The sequence below is a fragment of the Rhinoraja longicauda genome, chromosome 10 (assembly GCF_053455715.1).
Source record: "Rhinoraja longicauda isolate Sanriku21f chromosome 10, sRhiLon1.1, whole genome shotgun sequence".
Lineage (NCBI taxonomy): Eukaryota > Metazoa > Chordata > Chondrichthyes > Rajiformes > Arhynchobatidae > Rhinoraja > Rhinoraja longicauda.
In genome coordinates, this window is record NC_135962.1 from 11084584 (window position 1) to 11105351 (window position 20768).

The window sequence follows — 20768 nt, forward strand, 5'->3', positions numbered from 1 at the left end:
GGCATGATTAGCGAGTGTGCAAAGGACACTAAAATAGATGGTCGTGTACAGGGTGAAGCAGACTATCAAGAATTACAGTGGTATCTTTAAACAAATTTCAGTATTGTGTCCCATGATATAGGATGGGTAAGAAAGTTTTGAGCATTGTTTTTAATGGACATAGAGTCCGAGAAGCAGCGGTTTAGCGAAATAATTGCAGAGCCAAGGGTCTAAATTGTTGAGCAGCAACCAATGACAGATTATGTAGAATATTAAAAATCTCTATTTTCATCAGTCCTATGCAGTCCTTTCATGTCCTATTTATATTTAAGATTGTCGGCAACCCTGCCTAATCTTACAATATTATACCCTTTGCAAACTCTCTTTCCTCGAGCACAATTCCTGTGCAATGTCTTTTCAAGGTTCCCATGTCCACTATTCTCCAATGGTCGCATTGATAACTTCCAGAACCCATGACCACATTAACCATCTGGAAATTCCTCTCCCTCAAGATTTTTTTTAAGTCATGCAACATGGAAGCTGAACATTTGCTTCGTCATGACCATGCCGAACATTCTAAGTACTCAACACTCTCTGGGTGAACACAGTACCCTTCAGATCCACTCTAAATCTCCTACCCCGCATCCTAAATCTGCATCCTCTAATTTTATTCATTTCTACAAAGAGGAAAACATTTCTGTAGTCCACCCTATCAATGCACTCAATCATGTCACCTTTTCAACTCCTCTTCATCAGACGAAACAAACCTAACCCCTCAGTCTCTCTTCATAACTTAAATGCTTCATCCTAGGCAACATCCGGATGAATCTCCTCTGGATCCTCTCCAGTGCTATCACATCTTTCCTATTGTGTGGTGACCAGAGCGACACACAGTACCTCAGCCGAGGTCTGACTTATATTTAAAAAGGTTGGAGCATAATCTCCCTGATCTTGTATTCAAGTCAAGTCAAATTTATTGACATATGCACGAGTACAGTGAGAGTCTTGGTTACAACAGCATCACAGGCACACAGACTCAGACAACACACTAAAACATAAATTATACTTACAATTTATAAAACAGAGACTACACACAAAAAAACCCAGACATTAGTGCAGAACACAATTAGTCCACTACACTCTGTGGCCTCTTGTGTTCTTGTACATTGGAATTGCCATTTCAGGCCATGAAGCAATCAGACAGAATACTTTCTGCAGTATGTTTGTGGTCCCTTTGGTGACATGCCAAGTCTTTTTTAACTTTTACAAAAGAGACGTGGCCTTCTGCATGATTACATCTACATATTGGACTCCGAACAGGTCATCCGAGACGTTAACGCCCATAAGATCTGAAGCTGCTAACTCTCTCAACCACCAACCCAACAATGAAAACTGGCATGTAGTCTCTCAACTTCCCCTTTTCGGAAGTCAACGATTTCTTCCTTGGTCTTTTTGACGTGGAGCCAGAGGTTGCGGTCATGGCACCTCTCAATCAGTTGTTCCGTCTCTCTCCTCTACGCTGACTCATCGCCACCTGTGATTTGCCCAACCACAGTGGTATCGTCACCAAATTTATACGTGGCTTTGGAGCTGTGCTTAACCACACGATGATAGGTATAATGAAACTAGAGCAGAGTGCTAAGCACGCAGTACTGAGGTGCACCGCAGTACTTGATGATCACCGAGAAGACGTGGTTACCGATTCAAACTGATTGAGGTCTGCCACTGACGATGTCAGGGATCCAGATGCAAAGGGAGGGTCAGAGGCCCAGGTCTTGGAGACTGGTAGTGAGTGTGACGGGGTGATACTGTTGTCAAGGAACAGCAGCTTGATGCATGTGTTCCTATTATTTAGGTGCTCTAGAGCAGAGTGGAGAGCCAGTGAGACAGCATCTGCTGAGGTCAGGTCCTAAATGAATTATTTTTATCAGTATTCACAAAAGAAATGGACTTTGTAGTTTGAGAACCCAGTGAAAGGAAGGTAAAATTGTACTGCAAGTCTCAATAAATAAAGTGGCACTCGATGCCTTAGTATGCTTAAAGGTGGATAAATCCCCAGGGCTGATGAGATTTATCCCCGGCTGCTATGGGAGCGAGGGAAGAGTTTGCTGAAGCTCTGGCTGAGATTCATAAATCTATGCTGGCCACAAATGAGGTGCTGGATGACTGAAGGATGGCAAATATGGTTCCTCTTTTCAAGAAAGGCAGCAAGGAAAAGGCACAGGATCAATGAACACTTGGTAAGGCAGAGACTATTCAGAGATGGTCAACATGGCTTTGTCACGAGCAAACGTTGTTTGACCAGCTTGATTAATTTTTTTAACAAATTTATTGATCCCATAGCAGCCAGAGATAAATCTCATCAGCTCTGGGGATTTATCCACCTTTATGCATACTAAGGTATCGGTACCCCAGCACCGGTTGAGATACTAAGTTACTAGTCCAAACTATCTTTCAATCATGTCTCAGTGATGGCAACAATATTGTAGACCCCCCATGTTAATTAAAGTGATTTTACCTCACTAGTTAGTTTCCTTGCATTATACTGGATATAATTTTGCTTTGTATTTCTCTCGTGTGTATAGACCCTCCTGTTCTGCCCACAGGACTAACCTTTACCCTTCCAGATAACTGTATTTCCCCATCTGAACATCAACTCTGAGCCCCATTCCCTTGCCATGTGACTTTAAACCATTGCCAATAACCTCCCAATTAGAATGTTGGTCCCATTCTGATTTAGGTGCAACCAGTCCCTCGTGTACAGAGGAGCCTAAAGTTCATTTTCTTTCATTGTCACTTTATGTAAAATGCCTCCAAACTCCCACAATGGCTCTACGCTGGAGCAACTGGAGGTATTTTCTGTTGATTATGGAAAATCTAGACACTCTCATTGTATAATAACTCCAATACATGTTGCCGTGCAACATATCCTGTCCCATTATCTCCATCCTTTGCTATTTATATATTTATTGAGAACCTGAAGTAAAATTAGCTTGTTTGCTTTTATTAAAATCAGGAGTGCAAAAGAGGTCAGAACTGCAGGACCGTAGAGATTTCAGAGGGTTGTAGGGTGGAGTAGTTGCAGAGATAAGGAGGGGCGAAGTCATGGAGAGATTGGGAAAACAAGAATGAGCCACCAAAAAATAATACGCTGCATTTTCAGCCAACCATGGAGTTTAGTTTTGTTTAGAGATACAGTGAGGAAATAGGCCCTTTGGCCCACCGAGTCTGCGCCGACCAGCGATATCAGTACACTAACACTATCCTACACACTTGGAACAATTTACAATTATACCAATCCAATTAGCCTACAAACCTTGTACATCTTTAGAGTGTGGGAGGAAACTGGTACATCTGGAGATAACCCACAAGGTCACGGGTAGAACGTACAAACTCCATACAGACAGCACCCGTAGCCAGGATAGAACCCGAGTCTCTGGCGCTGTTAGGCAGCAACTTTACCACAGCGTCATCGCGCCACCCGAGGGATTTACCAGATAATGCAGAAAGGAAATTCCATTAAACAGGAATGGGAAATATTTAACATTCAACCTCTGACCATAATAAGTAGAGGAATTTAACTTCCTTAAAAGGCGAACACTCATAACAGTGCATTTGATTTTGTAATGTTACATACCTGCATAGATTTTAAGAGCCTTAAAAAAGTTTTAAAACCTTCAAAGAAATGTTCTCTCTGCCTGTCTGTCCACACAGGTGGTTTGCTGATCAAAACATACCTACAAAAAGAGAGAGACACATGTTAGAATAGAAATTATAGTACTTTTCTCTGTCATATTGCATAGAAGTATACAAGACAAACAGATGATTCAAACTATTGTTCATGTGCTTAAGCTCAAAGGCGCCCCTTAACTTGGAGGTGTGCATTTTTCTGTACCTCTCGTCTGATGGGAGAGGGAAGAAGAGGGAGAGTCCGGAGGGGTGAGACTTGACCTTGATTGTGCTGGTGGTCTTGCCAAGGCAGCGTGGTGAAGATGGAGTCAATGGAAGGGAGGTTGGTTTGCGTGATGGACTGGGTTGCGGAACTCCACTGGTCAGACCTCCAACCTGAATATTGTCATTGCGCGACTATTTTCTGATTCTGTCAGTAAGCTAGTTCCAAATCCATCCGATCAACTCATGTTAATTCCATGTATCTGAATCTTCTGGATCAGCCTACCAGGGGGGACTTATTAAAATGCCTTACTAAATTCCATGTAGACAACATCCATCACCCCACTTACATCATAACATTCGTCACCAACTCAAAGAACTCGATCAAGTCAGTAAGATACGAGCTGCCATGTGCAAAGTCATGCTGACTGTCCCCTTGGGATAGGATTTATATTAGTTACTCTTGAATCCTCTGGGACCTCGCTTATGGGTAGAGAAGATGCAAAGGTCTTCGTCAAGGCTCCCACAATCTCCTCTCTTGCCTCACTCATCAACCTGGGATAAATCTTATCAGGTCATGGGGATTTATGCACCTTAATGCTCCAACACCACCTCCTTAATCCCAAACTGTCCTTGAATATTAGTGTTCCCCACACTTATTTCATAGTCCTCACACTTATCTCACAGTCTGCTTTGTGAAAACAGATACAAAGCACTTGTTTAGTACCTCTCTTACATCCCCAGACTCTAAGCACAAATTCCCTTCTTGATCCCCGAGTGGTTCTACTTTCTCCCTAGTTCCCCTCGTTTTAAATATAGGTATACAAAGCTCTGGGATTTTCTTTAATTCGACTTGCCAAAGCCATTTTGTGGCCCATCTTGGCCCTTCTAATTGCCCACTTGAGTTCTTTCCTTCTTTCTTTATATTCCTCAAAGACCGTGTCAGATTCCATCCTCTTAAATTGTGCATACGCTCACTTATACTTTTTGAACAAATTTAGAACCTTTTTGGTCATCCAAGGTTCCCTTTCTTTGCCATCCTCACCCCCTGTTCCTCACTGGAACACATCGGTTCTAAACTTCAATCAACTGGTCTTTAACCAACTGCCACATGTCAGATGTGTAGGAAGGAACTGCAGATGCTGGTTTACACTGAAGATAGACACAAAATGCTGGAGTAACTCAGCGGGACAGACAGCACCTCTGGATAGAAGGAATGGGTGGCGTTTCAGGTTGAGACCCTTCTTCAGACTGAGTGTCAGGGGAGAGGGAGTTACAGAGATAAGGAAGCGTAAGAGATCAAAAGAGATGCAGATCAAGGAAAATGTAGAATAGACCATTGTTAGCTAAGAGAAGGTAACAACAAAGCAAACAGAGATACAATGTAATGAGAGGGACAGTCAGACTGGTCAGAGAACTGGGAATGGGGAGGGATGGAGAGAGAGGGAAAGCAAGGGTTACCTGAAGTTAGAGAAGTCAATATTCACACTGCTGTGGTGTAAGCTGCCCAAGTGAGATATGAGGTGCAGTTCCTCTAATTTGTGCTGAGCTTCATTCTGACAATGGAGGTCAATTACAGAAATGTCAGTGCAGGAATGGGAGGGGGAGTTAAAGTATTTAGCAACTGGGAGATCAGATAGGTTTAGGCAAACTGAGTGGAGGCATTCAGCGAAACGATCGTCGAGCCTGCGCTTGGTTTCTTCAGCAAAACAATTGTTTCGCTAACATCTCCGCTCAGTTTGCCTATACTTGTCTCACCTCAGGAATTCAGCCTTCCGGTCCTTGTATGGACTAAGACTATGATCGAGCTTTCTCGATGCCATCAGGTAGATAGAAAATCCTCCCGCCGTGGAAGTCTAGAATGTGTCACCTCATCTATAGTACTATCAAGTAGCATTCACGCAGCATGATCATCGATGCTCTGTTTGGGTTTAGATAGAACCAATCAGCCCCAGACTTCATCACAGCCTGAATCAGCATGTGAAGGAAGAGCACCATTGTGACACTTGACCAAGTGTGAAATCAAGGAGCCATATACGACAAAGTAGCCCGCTTCATAGACATACCATCCACCAGCTTAATTCCCAAACCCATGACCTCTACCGTCAATGATCAGAGCACCAAGTGCATGGGAACAGCTTTGAAGGCTTCTCTTTTGTCATGTGTCATCCAGACTTGGAAATACATCATGGTCCTTCAATGTAACTGGGTCTAAATCCTAAATCCTGCCCATCACAACCATCAAAGCACACTCACCACAAGGAAGAACATCGTCAGGGACAATTAGAAATGGGCAATAAATGCTGTCTTTGCCAATGTCGTTGAGATCAGAGATTGTCGCGACTGACAGTTAAAATTTAAGTTCACCACAAACAAGAATTTCATTCTGACGTTTGATTCCTGTGCGAACGGAACGAGTACACATTGGTCAGCAATAAAATGTAGAAACAAGGAACTGCAGATGCTGGTTTAAAAAAAGCCATGTTCAATCATGGATTATTTATGACTTATCCATGTTCTTCTGAGATGCTGCTGCCAGACCCACTGAGTTACTCCAGCACTTTGTGAGTACTTTTGGTCAGCAAAAAGGGAGACTGACTCAATTAAAACATCTGAAGAAGGGTCTCGACCCGAAATGTCACCTATTCCTTCTCTCCAGAGATGCTGCCTGACCCGCTGAGTTACTCCAGCTTTTTGTGATACCTTCGATTTGAACCAGCATCTGCAGTTATTTTCCTACACAATTAAAACAGAGAGTTCTCCTAAATAGCCGAAGTGCAAAATGCAAAATAGTTCAGATTGCTTTCTCTTCCCCCCACCCAGTAATTGCCACATGCGACTTTTGATCATTTGTTATACCGGGTGACCAAAATGGAAAAGTATTTCATGGAAGAAAGGCACTTTGAAGAACAATGAACAAAGAGAAAACAAAGAGCAAAAATAATACTAGGATTCCACGGATGACTCAGAGTAAACACACTGCGTCCAGTGGCAAAATATACACTTTGGTACCAGAGGGTTCAAATCAATACGATACAAGTTTCTCCTGAACTAATCTTATTAAGTGATTATCTTGCAAGCTTGGTTTTGATCTCCTCAAATATCTTCATATCAAAAAACTTCATAACGAGTTATTGGATGTGTTTGATTTAAAAAAAATTATGTTCCTATTTTCATTTATTTCCTGACCTAAAAGCAGCTGTGTTTGGGAGTTAAATAGCAGGTTGACTATAGGTCATCTGAACTATCAGGACACTGACCCTAAATGTTAACACCATCTTTCCTTCTAAAAATGCCAACTGACCTGCTGTGTGTGACCTGCGCACAGGATTAATTTATTTGTTAAGTAAATTGTTTAAATTTATGGGGGTCCTTCAAAAAATCAGGATGTCAACAACAAGCACTGTTCAGCAACTGTGTCGTTGTAGCAGAACTGTAAACAGCTAGGTTCCGAAGATACACTTACTTAAGGTCATACAAGACCATTTGTTTCCTCAACAATTTTTCCTGGGAGTAACTCTGAAAATGAAGCTTGCCATTATCCATGTGTTCCGAAAACAGCTCGATTATGGCTTCGATAATGATTCTTATTGCACTATGTTCTTCAATCAGATGACGAGCCTAACAAAAATTAATTCAATAAAAATACAAAAATAATATTAATTCAAGGAGTGATTAACAAGAAATTAAACCAGAAACTTTCCATGTTTGATACATTTTTAATGATGCTCATAAATAAGCAGGGATGAAACAAAAGGATTTCTTCTCAAAAATTGTGCCATGATAACACTAATTAACATTCAGCAACTCGGGTATCAAACTGCTTTTCATTACAAATGTACTTAATCCAATGTAATTCAAGTCAATCATTCGCACCCAGATAGTGATCTTTGGAGAAACTTGATTCTAGCCTGTGACACACTCCGTCAGGTCTCCAGAATAGGAGGCTGCACTTGGCCAACTTACCAGTGTTGGAACAGTGAATATTTGAACAGACTGCGCAGTCACAGATATATTTCGATCATGGTCATCCTCCACAAACTCAAGCTGCAGTTGCTTATAATGCTGTTGGGAACAAACAGAGGGATCCTTAAACCACAAACCACAGAGAAATTCATGTGCAGCCACAGAATTTAAGAGAATCTGTTGTCAGACTTCTCATTTACAAAGGGTGGTACTTTATTTTCACCTATTCCAAACTACAGTGAAATTCTTTTTTTGCATAGATTTCAGTGCTGATCTTGCTATACATTAGGTACAATCATATTAAGTTTAAGAGTGTATGATAGTGGACTACACTGAATCCATACACCACAGTCACCACGTTTTGTTCATCAAGTTGGAATTTTAAAAAAATTGATACGAGTCTTTGCTGGGCCATAAGGGTCTGTTGTCTTAGCGGTGGCACTGGGTTGGATTTGCAGGGGTCGGCCTGGCCAAGTGACGTGTCGATGTCCTTCACCGCTGCTCTGCCGCTCTGTGCCACTGCAGGCTGTGTCTGTTCCGACACATGATCACTTGGAGCGGTGCCCAATCTACTTGAGTCCCATGCTGCTTCAGGGCCTGCCGCGGCCCATTCCGTCACCTCGACCATGCCAATACCTCCTCGACATCAGCCCAATCGACATGCCGTCCTTTGCCTCCGACAACCATCAATCAACCTCCTGCAGCCGACCCAGAGAGCCCCACTCACCGACATCAATCTTTTCTTCCATTCTACGCCATCTTGAAGGCATTCAATTCCCAATCTTCCAATCTACCTCGTCCTCGTACTTGTTTCCAAATCTCACTGACTGAAGTACAGCAGAGACAACCGGCAAACGCACAATTGGCGAAGTAGCCTCATAACAGAATGTGGAATAGTGGAGCAAAGGAACAGCCCACAATGTCCATGCTGAACATGATGTTAATCTCCTCTGGTTGCACATAATCCATATCCCTCCATTCCTTGCATGTCCATGCGCCTAAATTAAATGCCACTATTGCATCTGCTTTCACCACCATCACAGGCAGCGCGTTCCAGAAATCCACCACTCTCTGCGGGAAGAAAAAACAACTTGCCCCACACATCTCCGTTAAACTTTTCCCCTCTGACTTTAAATCTAGTCGTTGACATTCCCACCCTGGGAAAAGGGTTCTGTCTGTCTACCCTAAACATGACATGAACTTTCTATAATTTGTTGAATGAGAAGACTTACAGTGATAAATTCGACAGCAAAGAGCCGCTTGTATTCCGTTTCCATCAGCAAACTACACACGATTAATTCATGGAAGATTTTTCGGGCTCCTACATTTAAGAAATTACATGTTCACTCTGAATGTACACTGTCATATTTGCATGTGACATTTTTAATCTGCATTTACATAGGTCACATTTTTATTTCAACAAATTACAGCTCAACAAATTAAATCCACATCTGCACTCATGGGTAGAGGGCTCACCCTCTAACTCCCATGAGAAAGATCTTCAATAGCTTTTATCGGAGTTGCTGATCACACAGGCTTTTGTATAGGAAACTCAATCTTCATACCCAGGACAACTGTCGCAGCAGCATGACTGGAAGTCAAAAGAAACCATGAAAAGGATAATAGAGTCATACAGCACGGAAAAAGACCATTGGCCCAACATGTCCATGCCAAGATGCACCAAAGCTCGTCCCATTTGCTGGTCCCATGTTCCACAAAATCTTTCCTTTCCATTTACCTCTCCAAATGCCTTTTGAAGGTTGTTATTTTTCCTGTCTCAACAACATCTAGCAACTCATTCCATAGACCCATCGCCCTTTGCATGAAAAAGTTGGTTTTCAGGTTCCTATTCAATCTTTCACTTCTCAACTTAAACATGCCCTTTGATTATTCACTCTCCTGTACTGGGTAAAAGACTCAGCATTCACCCCATCTATTCGGCTCTTGATTGTATGCACCACTGTAAGATCATCCCTCGGCCTCCTACGATCCAAGGAATGAAGCCCTAGCCAGCTCAACCGCTCCATATTACGTAGGCCATCGAGTACTGGCAACATCCGCAAAAATCTTCTCTGCTGTCTTTCCAGCTTAATGACATCTTTCCGAGAGAAGGGTGACCAAAACTGAACACAGTACTCCAAGTGCAGACTCACTAACTTCTTGTAGAATTGTAACATAGCATCCCTACTTCCTTCACTGATGCAGGTCGGCATGCCAGCCTTCTTTACTACCTTACATATCTACGATACAAACTTCAGGGAACCATGTACTAGTACTTCTCGATTCCTCTGCTCTATGACACTCGCCCTACCGTTCACTATGAGGTTCCTCTCCAGGTTTGTCTTCCCAAAATGCAACATCTCACACTTATTTGAATTAAACTCCATTCGCAATTCTTCAGTTCACTTGCCCAGCTGATCAAGATATTGCTGTAATTCTTGACAACCAACTTCATCGTCTCCAACATCACCTATTTTATTGTTGACTGCTAACACACTAATCATGCTTTATGCACTCTCATCCAAATCGTTGATATAGAAAACAAACAGCAATGACCCCAGCACCAATCCGAGACACAACACTAGTCATAGCCCTGCAGTGTGAATCTTCCACTGCCAGACTCCGTTTCCTACCATGAAGCCAGTTCCATATCCAGTTAGTTTCTTCTCCCTGGATCCCTTTGATCTAACCTTTTAGAGCAGAATATCATGTGGAACCTTATTAAAGGCCTTCGTTTAGTCCATTAAGACTATATCTATGGCCCTACTCCCAACAACCTTCTTGGTTGTTTCTTCAAAAAGCTTCAATCAAATTCATAAGACACGATCTCCCATGTTCCATGTACAAAAACCATGCCAACAATAAAATCAACCCTGTCTTTCTAAATGCACATATATTTTATCCCTCAGAATCCTCACCAGGATCTTTCCTACCATAGATGTTAGTCTTACTGACCTAAAGTTCCCAGGTTTTACTTTCCAGCCCCTCTTAAATAGAGGAACAAGTTTAGTTTAGTTTATTATTGTCACGTGAATTTTCTTTGTTGTTGCATGCTATACAGACAGTGGAAAGAATATACATGATTACAATCAAGCCGCCCACAGGATAAAGGGAATAAAGTTATGTGTGACACATAAAGTCCAGTAAAGTCCGATTAAAGATGGTCCGATGGTGTCCAATGAGATAGATGATAGGTCAGGACCGCTCTCTAGTTGGTGATAGGATGGATCAGTTGCCTGATAGCTAGGAAGTTCAGCTAGGAAGAAACTGTTCCTGAATTTGGAGGTATGCGTTTTCACACTTCTGCACACTTCTGTGCACTGCACACTTCATATATCTCACCAAAAGGCTCCTGCCTCATTTTTTCTCGTAATCCCAGGTTCGTTACTTCTACCTTTCATTCCAACAGGAACATGCATACCTTGAACTTACACTGTCATTCTTTTGAAAGCATCCCACTTTCCACATGTCCAAGAAATAGAAATTCTTTCAGATTGTGGGAAACGAAGGAAAGTAAAGTAATTGTGGGTACTGTGTACCTAATGAATTGGAAATGAATGTTTAGGACTCAATTAGAAACACAAAAATATTAATTTACTCACCTTTCCACAATTTGGTGTCAGATAACATCAATTTGCTAATCAGGCAAGGTTGATCCGAGCCTGGAAGTTGGTTAAGTACAACCTCACAGAAAATCTGACGTAATCCAGCTGTGCAGAAGAAGAACAAACAGTTTACATCCATTCAATTAAATTCCCAAAAGACTTTAGAATAGTAATGGAATATAATCTTGCTTGGATGAATGCTGTTGCAACATTCATAGTTTGATCTCACAAAGCATATCTTTAAACATTCATTATCATTGCATCCTCCCTGCTGTATATACCATCTACAAAATCCATTTCAACAGTTTGCCATGACTCCTTCTGCAACATTTCCTAAACCTGCGATTCCCCGCAGCATCTAGAATAACAAGGGCAGCAGGCGGAAAAGATACCACCATTGGCTAGTTCCCCATCAAGATCACACACAACCCTAAAATATAACTCCAAAATGTCCTCATTGCTACTGGCTCTAAACTGGAACTTCCTATCCAATTGTATAATGGGGTTATGGTATCTTCATCACCAGAACTCAACAGTTGAGGTAGCAACTTTTAAAGTCCTATTAGGTACAGGCAATAATTGGTAGCCTTGTCAGTGACACCCAAATCCTGTGAACATATTAAAAAAATCTTTAAATGATACAAAATTTAGCCTCACAAAAATCATGGCGGTCATGCTATTAAGTTTCTATGCATGATCCCATTTAGCCTAGGACTTGCATTAAGTGATTGTCTCATCTGGTTAATAAGGATTGGAAAGATACTCATTTGGTCCACATATCCAAGCAGCTGGAAACATCAATTTAAAAAAAAATTGGCCTGTTAGTACGACTACTCAGTTCGGCCTCATTTGGAGTATTGCATGCAGTCCTGGTCGCACCATTATAGGAAAAATGTGGAGGCTTTGGAGACGGTGCAGAGGATGTTTACCAGAATGCTGACTGCATTAGAGGGTTCAGTTACAGGGAGAGGTTGGATAGACTTAGGTAGACACAAAATGCTGGATTAACTCAGCGGGACAGGCAGCATCTCTGGAGAGAAGGAATGGGTGACATTTTGGGTCGAGACCCTTCTTCAGACTGATGTCAGGGGAGTGGGCGGGACAGAGATAGAATGTAGTCGGTGGCAGTAAGACTGGTGGGAGAACTGGGAAGGGGGTGAGGATGGAGAGAGGGGAAGCAAGGGCTATTTGAAGTCAATGTTCATACCGCTGGGGTGTAAGCTGTTTGTGGGAGTATATATTCAGAGTCACTCAAGTCTTTGTACACAAGTTCTTTATTAGCAGATCACTAGCAGTACAGATGCTGGCTACTGTTACCCCCAGTTCCCATGATAGTCTGGTAACTAGCAGGCCAGTACTAGGATATCACAGTACAAAACCCAATCTGGATTCTGGACCAGATGCGCAACAGTAAAACCAGACATGGATCTACATAAGATACCCAAGCAAAATATGAGGTGCTGTTCCTCCAATTTGCACTGGGCCTCACTCTGACAATGGAGGAGGCCCAGAACAGAAAGGTCAGATTGGGAATGGGGGGGGAGTTAAAGTGCTGAGCCACCGGGAGATCAGGCAGGATAGGTTGTTTTCTCTGGAATTTTGCAGGTTGGGGAGAGACTTGATCGCAGTATATAAAATCATGAGCAGCACACTTAGAGTAGGCAATCAGAACCTTTTTCCCATAATGGAAACACCCAGCACCAGAGGACTTAGCTATAAGATTAGAAGGGGAAAGTTTAATGGAGATGTGCAGGGCAGGTTTTTTTATACAGAGAGGTGGGGGCCTGGAATGCATTGCCAGTGGTGGTGGAGTCATATACGATAGTTGTGTTTAAGAGGCTTTTGGAAAGGCACGTGGAAGTGCAAGGAATAGACAGATATGGATCATGTACAGGCAGGTGAGATCATTTTAATTTGGCATCATGTTCAGCACAAACTTTATGGGTCAAAGGGCCCAATCCTGTGCTATACTGTTCTATATTTTATGTTAAAGAAAGGAAATTATTGAGAAGAATGTAGTTTATAAATTGGAGTTGCTTCAAAATAAATGCAATCTTGTTGCTCTAATTTAATCAAGTTAATTGATAAGGAACAGAATTAACAGTTGGGTGTATGCAAAAAATACTTAATGCTTCGATAAAATGTCACATGGATCAAGGATTTGGACTGGGCGCACAATGTATCTCTGAACAGCTTGTCCCAGATTTTCAAACTAAGGTTATTTGTCAACAGAAAGAGAAAGACAATTCCAGAGGTGATTGTGTCAATCTGCAGTGCACTGAGTTGGACCTGAACTGAATTTCACTGGTGATAGCTTGAGCGACGATAGTCATAGAAAACCATGTTTGCAAATCTCTCCCTCTCTCAGGTGCACATACACTGTGTAAACCCTTGCTTGGAAGTTTGCCAGTGTTTGAAGGTCACAATTAGCTGAACATCCACATGCAGTGCAATGAGGCTAATTAGAAATTGATTTTTTGACAATGCAACCTAAAATATATCAGATTTTTAAATTATGAAAGGATTGTTTATTTCCTCCGCTGTTACCTTGATTATTGGGATGTTTTTTATCTTCTACCACGAAGACAGATACAAAGGATTTATTTAAAATTTGGCATTTTATTATTTTTCACCATTATTTCCAGTCTCGCTTTCAGACGGTTTAATTTTTAGAGGAGCTACTCTCTGCTGTTATCTACTAGTATAAACTCTTATTGGGAGTTTGTATAGTTTTTTCTAAGTTACTCTGATAACGTACTTCAGTCTCTATTTTTATTGGACACTTTTCTGGTTTCCAAGTGCTCCCATTTGGTTTCTGTGAGATCATTAATTAATTCTGTCTAATTATGCATGCCCAGATTTAAAGTAATCTGTCCCCTGGTTGATTCCATAGCAAGTTCCAGATGCCTCCCACCCCTCAGGTTACGGCAGGGTTCAGTTCCTGTGAACAATTCGCTAACCAGATGGTTCGCACGGCCGAAATGCAGTCTTGAACCAAGTCCCCATCTGGCAGAAGTTGCCTGCAGCCCTGCAGCAGCCGGCAAGTGCATCCCGCAGGTCTCCCAAATGCTCGTTTGTATGTACGGGCTGCAAATAAGTCATGCGTTCGTAATCTGAAGAGGACCTCTGTTTAAAAAATCTGTCCAGAATTCAAATGGTAAGCATGTCCTCAAGGCTCCCAGGCCAATTTGATTTAAGTTATGTGAAGATTAAAGTTACCCAAAATTATTGCACTACTTTTCTTAAAGAAAGTTTAAGATTACGTTTTGCACTTGCCTGAATACCCAATAACTTGGTTGAGCCAGGAGAGAAGGCGCAAAGCAAACGCCTGATGGAATACAACATTTGAGTGAAGAATCTCAACACGAAGAGGTGATTGGAAGACACTGTTTGTAATGTTCTAGAAGAAAAAAATAGCAGTGCACGATGCAGTATCCTCTTTGGTTTGGCCAAATGCATTGTTAAGAATCAAATATTTGTATCAATTATATTGTTGCATTGACTGTATCTATTCAGCAAGTTATCCTCATTATCAAACATCAGCAATCTGAAATATCTACTCTTCACCTTTCCTCCAATGCAACTTGATGCGAGCACACAAAATGTGTAGGAAGGAACTGCAGATGCTGGTTTAAACTGAAGATAGACACAAAATGCTGGAGTAACTCAGCGGGACAGGCAGCATCTCTGGAGAGAAGGAAGGTTGCCGAGACGTCACCCATTCCTTCTCTTCAGAGATGCTGCCTGTCCCGCTGAATTACTCCAGCATTTTGTGTCTATCTTCGATGTAAGCACCGACAGCTTTATGTAGTCCATAGGATTGTACAGCTCAGAATAAGCCCATATGGTCCCATGCTAGCGATCATGCCCTACAAATACCTTCTCCCCGTCTTCCACCTCTACTCATTTAATTCTATCAGCAGGTTCATCCCCTTGTGTTCATCCAGCTTTTCCTCAAATGCATTTTTGTTCTATGAACCTGGCTAATGCCTGAAGCACTGAACTCAAAGCAGTGATTACTTTAACAATTATATTTCAGCCTGCATAAATCCCGTGAGGCAAGACAGCTGCTAGCAAAATAATATTCTCTGCTGTCACTCTCCCGAGGTGAGTTGAGAAATTAAATGATCCAAAGTCTGGTGACGCTATCCTGCTGATTCTCAGTTTTGTTTAACAGGTCTGCTGGACAACTCAAGAGCTGGAAATTAGGTATCATGCTTACTCATTGTAATAGTTAATTTTATACTCTTACCACATCCCAGTTCAAGTTTAATCTGAATTCTTCGTTGGGTTTGCTTATGACCAAATTAAATTCATTTTGTCCCCATCATAGAAAACCAAAAGGCAACAGAATATTTATCAGGGAGGCAGAGCAGTCAAGAAACATTATGATCCCTTTGCAATGTGCCATATATCACTTGAATCTCGAGTAAGCTAATGCTATATTGATATATTTTCAACCAGATTTAATGGAAGCAGTGCAAAGATTTGGTCTCACTTACAAAAATTTCCAGCTTTGTTTCTTGACACAAAAGCAATGTTCCATCCTTTACAGCTTTACGGCCCTGGAGAAACAAGAAAGAACTGTAACTTGAAAAAAAAATAGTATTATAATGAATCGATCAAAAACAAATCCATGTAAAGTAATTTAGAAACAAGCTTATTTCTAATGTTTTAATTAATTCTTTCAAGTCCATTCCATTTCAAGTTACACAAATACATTTGATCAGCAGATCTCTCTCAAGGTAATATCTCCAAAACTGTTTGTTAACCTATCCATTTTGCTCATGCACAATATTTTACAGAAGTGTGCACACTTTTACTGTCACAGTAAATGTTTAATCTTTTGAGTAAAGATAACTTTTGGAAAGCATAACAATTTCAGTATTTGTTGTTTTTCCTGTTAAATGCATTGGGTGATGTAAATCTAGAATTTTTTTTATACAATCTAAAAAGAAGCTGTGTTTGCAAGAACTTACAATGGTGAGTAGCACTTACCTCTCTATCTATCAAGATGGTATAATTTTGGGCTTCTTTTTGTGAACAGCCTAATGACCGCTGGAGTGAATAGATTACATGGTCAAAGGAATGCTGCTCATCATTAAACAGAACACAGAAATAAGAGTCCGTCTTCTCCCTTGTAGGATAAAAAGTTTAAAGATAAGATGTTTCATCAACACATTTTCTTCAAAGGTTTGTCATCATATTTCTGCACTCGACAGAATTGATAACTATAGTGCACAACATTTGCTGGCATCTAAATCTAAAACTATGAAATCTCCTTCCACTGAATGTTCCTGTGAGCACATACAAATTAACAGACCATTATGTTGACTGGCTGTGGCTAATTAAGAATTCAGGTGTTGCCTACTGCATTTTTCATTAATAAATTTTAAAAAAACAGGCAATATATTCTTATACATATACAGAGGTTTATTCACATGCACCTCTTCCAACATCACCTACTGCTTTTGGTGCTCCAAAACGTGGTCTCCTTTACATCGGCAACATAGAAACATAGAAACATAGAAACTAGGTGCAGGAGTAGGCCATTTGGCCCTTCGAGCCTGCACCGCCATTCAATATGATCATGGCTGATCATCCAGCTCAGTAACCTGTACCTGCCTTCTCTCCATACCCCCTGACCCCTTTAGCCACAAGGGCCACATCTAACTCCCTCTTAAATATAGCCAATGAACTGACCTCAACTACCTTCTGTGGCAGAGAATTCCACAGACTCACCACTCTCTGTGTGAAGAAATGTTTTCTCATCTCGGTCCTAAAAGACCTCCCCCTTATCCTTAAGCTGTGACCCCTGGTTCTGGACTTCCCCAACATCGGGAACAATCTTCCCGCATCTAGCCTCTCCAACCCCTTAAGAATTTTATATGTTTCAATAAGATCCCCCCTCAGTCTTCTAAATTCCAGCGAGTATAAGCCTAGTCTATCCAGTCTTTCTTCATATGAAAGTCCTGCCATCCCAGGGATCAATCTGGTGAACCTTCTCTGTACTCCCTTGAAGGCTAGAATGTCTTTCCTCACATTAGGAGACCAAAACTGTACACAATACTCCAGGTGCGGTCTCACCAGGGCCCTGTACAACTGCAGCAGAACCTCCCTGCTACTATACTCAAATCCTCTTGCTATGAATGCTAACATACCAGTCGCTTTCTTCACTGCCTGCTGCACCTGCACGCTTGCTTTCAATGACTGGTGCACCATGACACCCAGGTCACGTTGCATCTCCCCTTTTCCTAATTGGCCACCATTCAGGTAATACTCTGCTTTCCAGTTCTTGCCGCCAAAGTGGATAACCTCACATTTATCCACATTATATTGCATCTGCCATGCATTTGCCCACTCGCCTAATCTATCCAAGTCACTCTGCAGCCTCCTCGCAGCTAACACTGCCACCCAGCTTCGTGTCATCCGCAAACTTAGAGATATTGCATTCAGTTCCCTCGTCCAAATCATTAATATATATAGGGGTGCTGAGGGAAGCACCCAGCACAGACTAGGCATCCACTTCACTGAACACACTCAGTCTGCCAAGGCTTGCTGGATCTCCCAGTTGCTAACCATTTCAATTCCCTTTGTCATTCCCATACCAATCTTCACCACTCTTCCCTGTGCCCCACCTGGATTCACACCAATTTCTCCGACTATCATAGTACGATTTACAACATTCCCGAATGGAGTTGCCTGTAATATGTTTCAAGAATAACTTTTTTAATCGGCTTCTAAGTTACAAAATATAATTTTAGATAAACTGTGTGTTTTAAAAAGGTTGACATTTCCTGCCCATCTCACATTTTGATTGAACAATCACTTCCCTCTTAAATCGATACAGTGCTTCTGGTGTAGGGAGTACATGAAAGGGAGTGCAACTATTTTAACCCAGTCAGATGCTGTCAACCTTTTTAGTATTAAAAGTCTACATTCTAAGAAAAGCTAGCAAAGCTATAGCTGCAGACTACAGCCAAGGGGTTGACAGAGATGGATAAAGTGAATGTTCCATGTGGTATATTGGGTGACAGTTACATTGCCCTGGATAGTGTTGAGCTTCCTCGGCTGTTGTTAGAGCTGCACTCAGCTAGGCTAGTTGGGTGGGGTGGGGCGATTTAATCTCACAATTGACTTGTGCTTTGCACCTAATTTTATGCAGTCAAGCAAACTGTTGCTCATCCAGTGAAGGAACCTTCAGTGACAACTATCCAGTGGCCTTAATATCCACCATCATGAAGTACTTGAGAGGCTGGTTCGCCCACTGCCACAAACAGGTCCACAGCTAATGCCATCTCCCTGGCCCTATACACCTAGATAAGAACATCTACATCAGACTCATATTCATCGACTAATGCTCTACTTTCCATACAATTATTCCAACCAAGCTCATCTTCAAACTCGTGGAACTCTGAGTCAGCACTTCCCTCTGCAACTGGATCCCCGACTTCCTGACCAACAGACCACAATCAGCGAGGAGAGGTGACAAATCATTCACTACGATAATTTTCAATATTGATGCTTTGCAAGGATATGTTCTCAGCCCCCTACTATACTCTTTATACACTCACGTCTGTGCAGCCAAATACCAATCCAACTCAATCAACGAGTTTGCACAATCTACAGGCAGATGACACCACCATAGTGGGTCGGATATTGATTAACGACAAGACGGAGTACAGAAAGGAGATTGAGAATCTTGTAACTTAGTGCCAAGACAACAACCTCTCTCTCAATGTCAGCAAGACAAAGGAGATTGTTATCGATTTCAGAAAGTGAAGCGGTGCACATCCCAGTCCAAATTGATGGCACCGAAGTAGAGATGGTCAAAAGCTTAAAATTCCTAGGACTAAATAACACCAGCAATATGTCCTGGACCAGCAATATCAAAGCTATGGCCTAGAGAGTACACCAATACCTCTTGCTCCTTAGAAGGCTTAGGAATGTTTGGCATGTCCCCAATAACCCTCACCAACTTCTACAGATGTGTCATAAAAGGCATCTTATCAGGAGACATCACAGCATGGTTTGGGAACAGCTCTATCCAAGACCACAAGAAATTGCAGAGTTGTGGACATAACCTAGATTGTCACACAAACCAGCCTGCCTTCCTCTTTCTCCATCTACACTATGTTGCTTCAGCAAGGCTGCCAGCATAATCAAGGACCAATCTTACCCTGGTCACTCCCTGTCTCCCCTCTCCCATCAGACAGGATGTACAGTAGTTTGAAAACATATGCCTCCAGATTCAGGGACAGTTTCTTCCCATCTGTTATCATCCTCTCAACAGCTATAGCGTGGTCCTTATCTCCCATCTACCTGACTGAAGACCTTTAAACTATCTTTAATTGGACTTTATTGGACTTCAATGTTCTATCTTTGTACTAAATGTTATACCCTTTGCCCTTTATCTGTGCATTGTGGACGGCTTAATAATATACATGTACAGTCTTTTCTTTGACTTGTAGCATGCAAACCAAAGCTTTTCACTGTACCTCAGTACACATGACAATAATAAACTAAACTAATTATAACTGCACAAATACTTTTCCAAAAATTGAATTAATTGAATAACTTATCTGATAGAATGGCTTTGGGGCTATCTAGAGATTCAGGATTCCTGCATAAACAGGGAAATCCCAAACTTCCACACAAATGGAATTTCACAATTGCTACTTCAGAGTCCAGTATAAGAAGATAACTGCAGATGCTGGTACAAATCAAAGGTTTTTATTCACAAAATGCTGGAGCATTTTGTGAATAAAAACCTTCAGAGTCCAGTGCTGGATTGTAAACATTTGTTAGGAGATACACCTTCTAAATCAGCAGCAGATTAATTGATTTTAATTGTTTTCTCGTGTCATTTGGCAACAAAAATATAATTGGTTAGATCATTGTCCATCTCTCTCTTCATGGCAGCTTTGATTTCTGTGGCTCTGCACTGTAACACAAAAGCACAGTATGTACTGGACATCAGTACTGGGTGCCTTTGAGCTCCCACACTAAACAACGAGTCCAGGGACACAACTCAAGTCATTCTGAGGGGCTGGATACCCTTGGTCCCTGGCAGCTCAGCTTTATGCTGCCACGCTGCTATACACGGGGGAAAGTCAATAATCTGGAAAAGGTAAATGATTTATCCTTAAGTCATTTACATAAATTAATTATTTTTCAATTAATTTTGACATCTCAATTTTTTGAGAAAAGATAAGATGACATTTAGAAACAGCTCTAAAAACCTTTGACAGCAGCAGGTGAAACATGGCCATCTAGGAGCATAAATGGTCAAGTGGCCAGTCACCAATGCTCTGATTTGCAGAATGA

At 41.6% G+C, this 20768-nt stretch overlaps 1 protein-coding gene across 1 annotated transcript in view; it reads right to left on the reverse strand.

Moving 5' to 3' along the window:
* ubr1 (ubiquitin protein ligase E3 component n-recognin 1) overlaps window positions 1-20768 on the reverse strand; it is a 155467-nt gene that overhangs the window by 106854 nt on the left and 27845 nt on the right. The window contains exons 6-13 of the mRNA XM_078406202.1: window positions 16440-16578; window positions 15944-16006; window positions 14718-14841; window positions 11439-11546; window positions 9069-9157; window positions 7837-7935; window positions 7337-7491; window positions 3617-3716 (exon numbers count right to left, since the gene is read on the reverse strand). Coding sequence (XP_078262328.1) covers window positions 3617-3716; window positions 7337-7491; window positions 7837-7935; window positions 9069-9157; window positions 11439-11546; window positions 14718-14841; window positions 15944-16006; window positions 16440-16578 — 877 coding nt within the window. The remainder of the gene's footprint in view (window positions 1-3616; window positions 3717-7336; window positions 7492-7836; window positions 7936-9068; window positions 9158-11438; window positions 11547-14717; window positions 14842-15943; window positions 16007-16439; window positions 16579-20768) is intronic.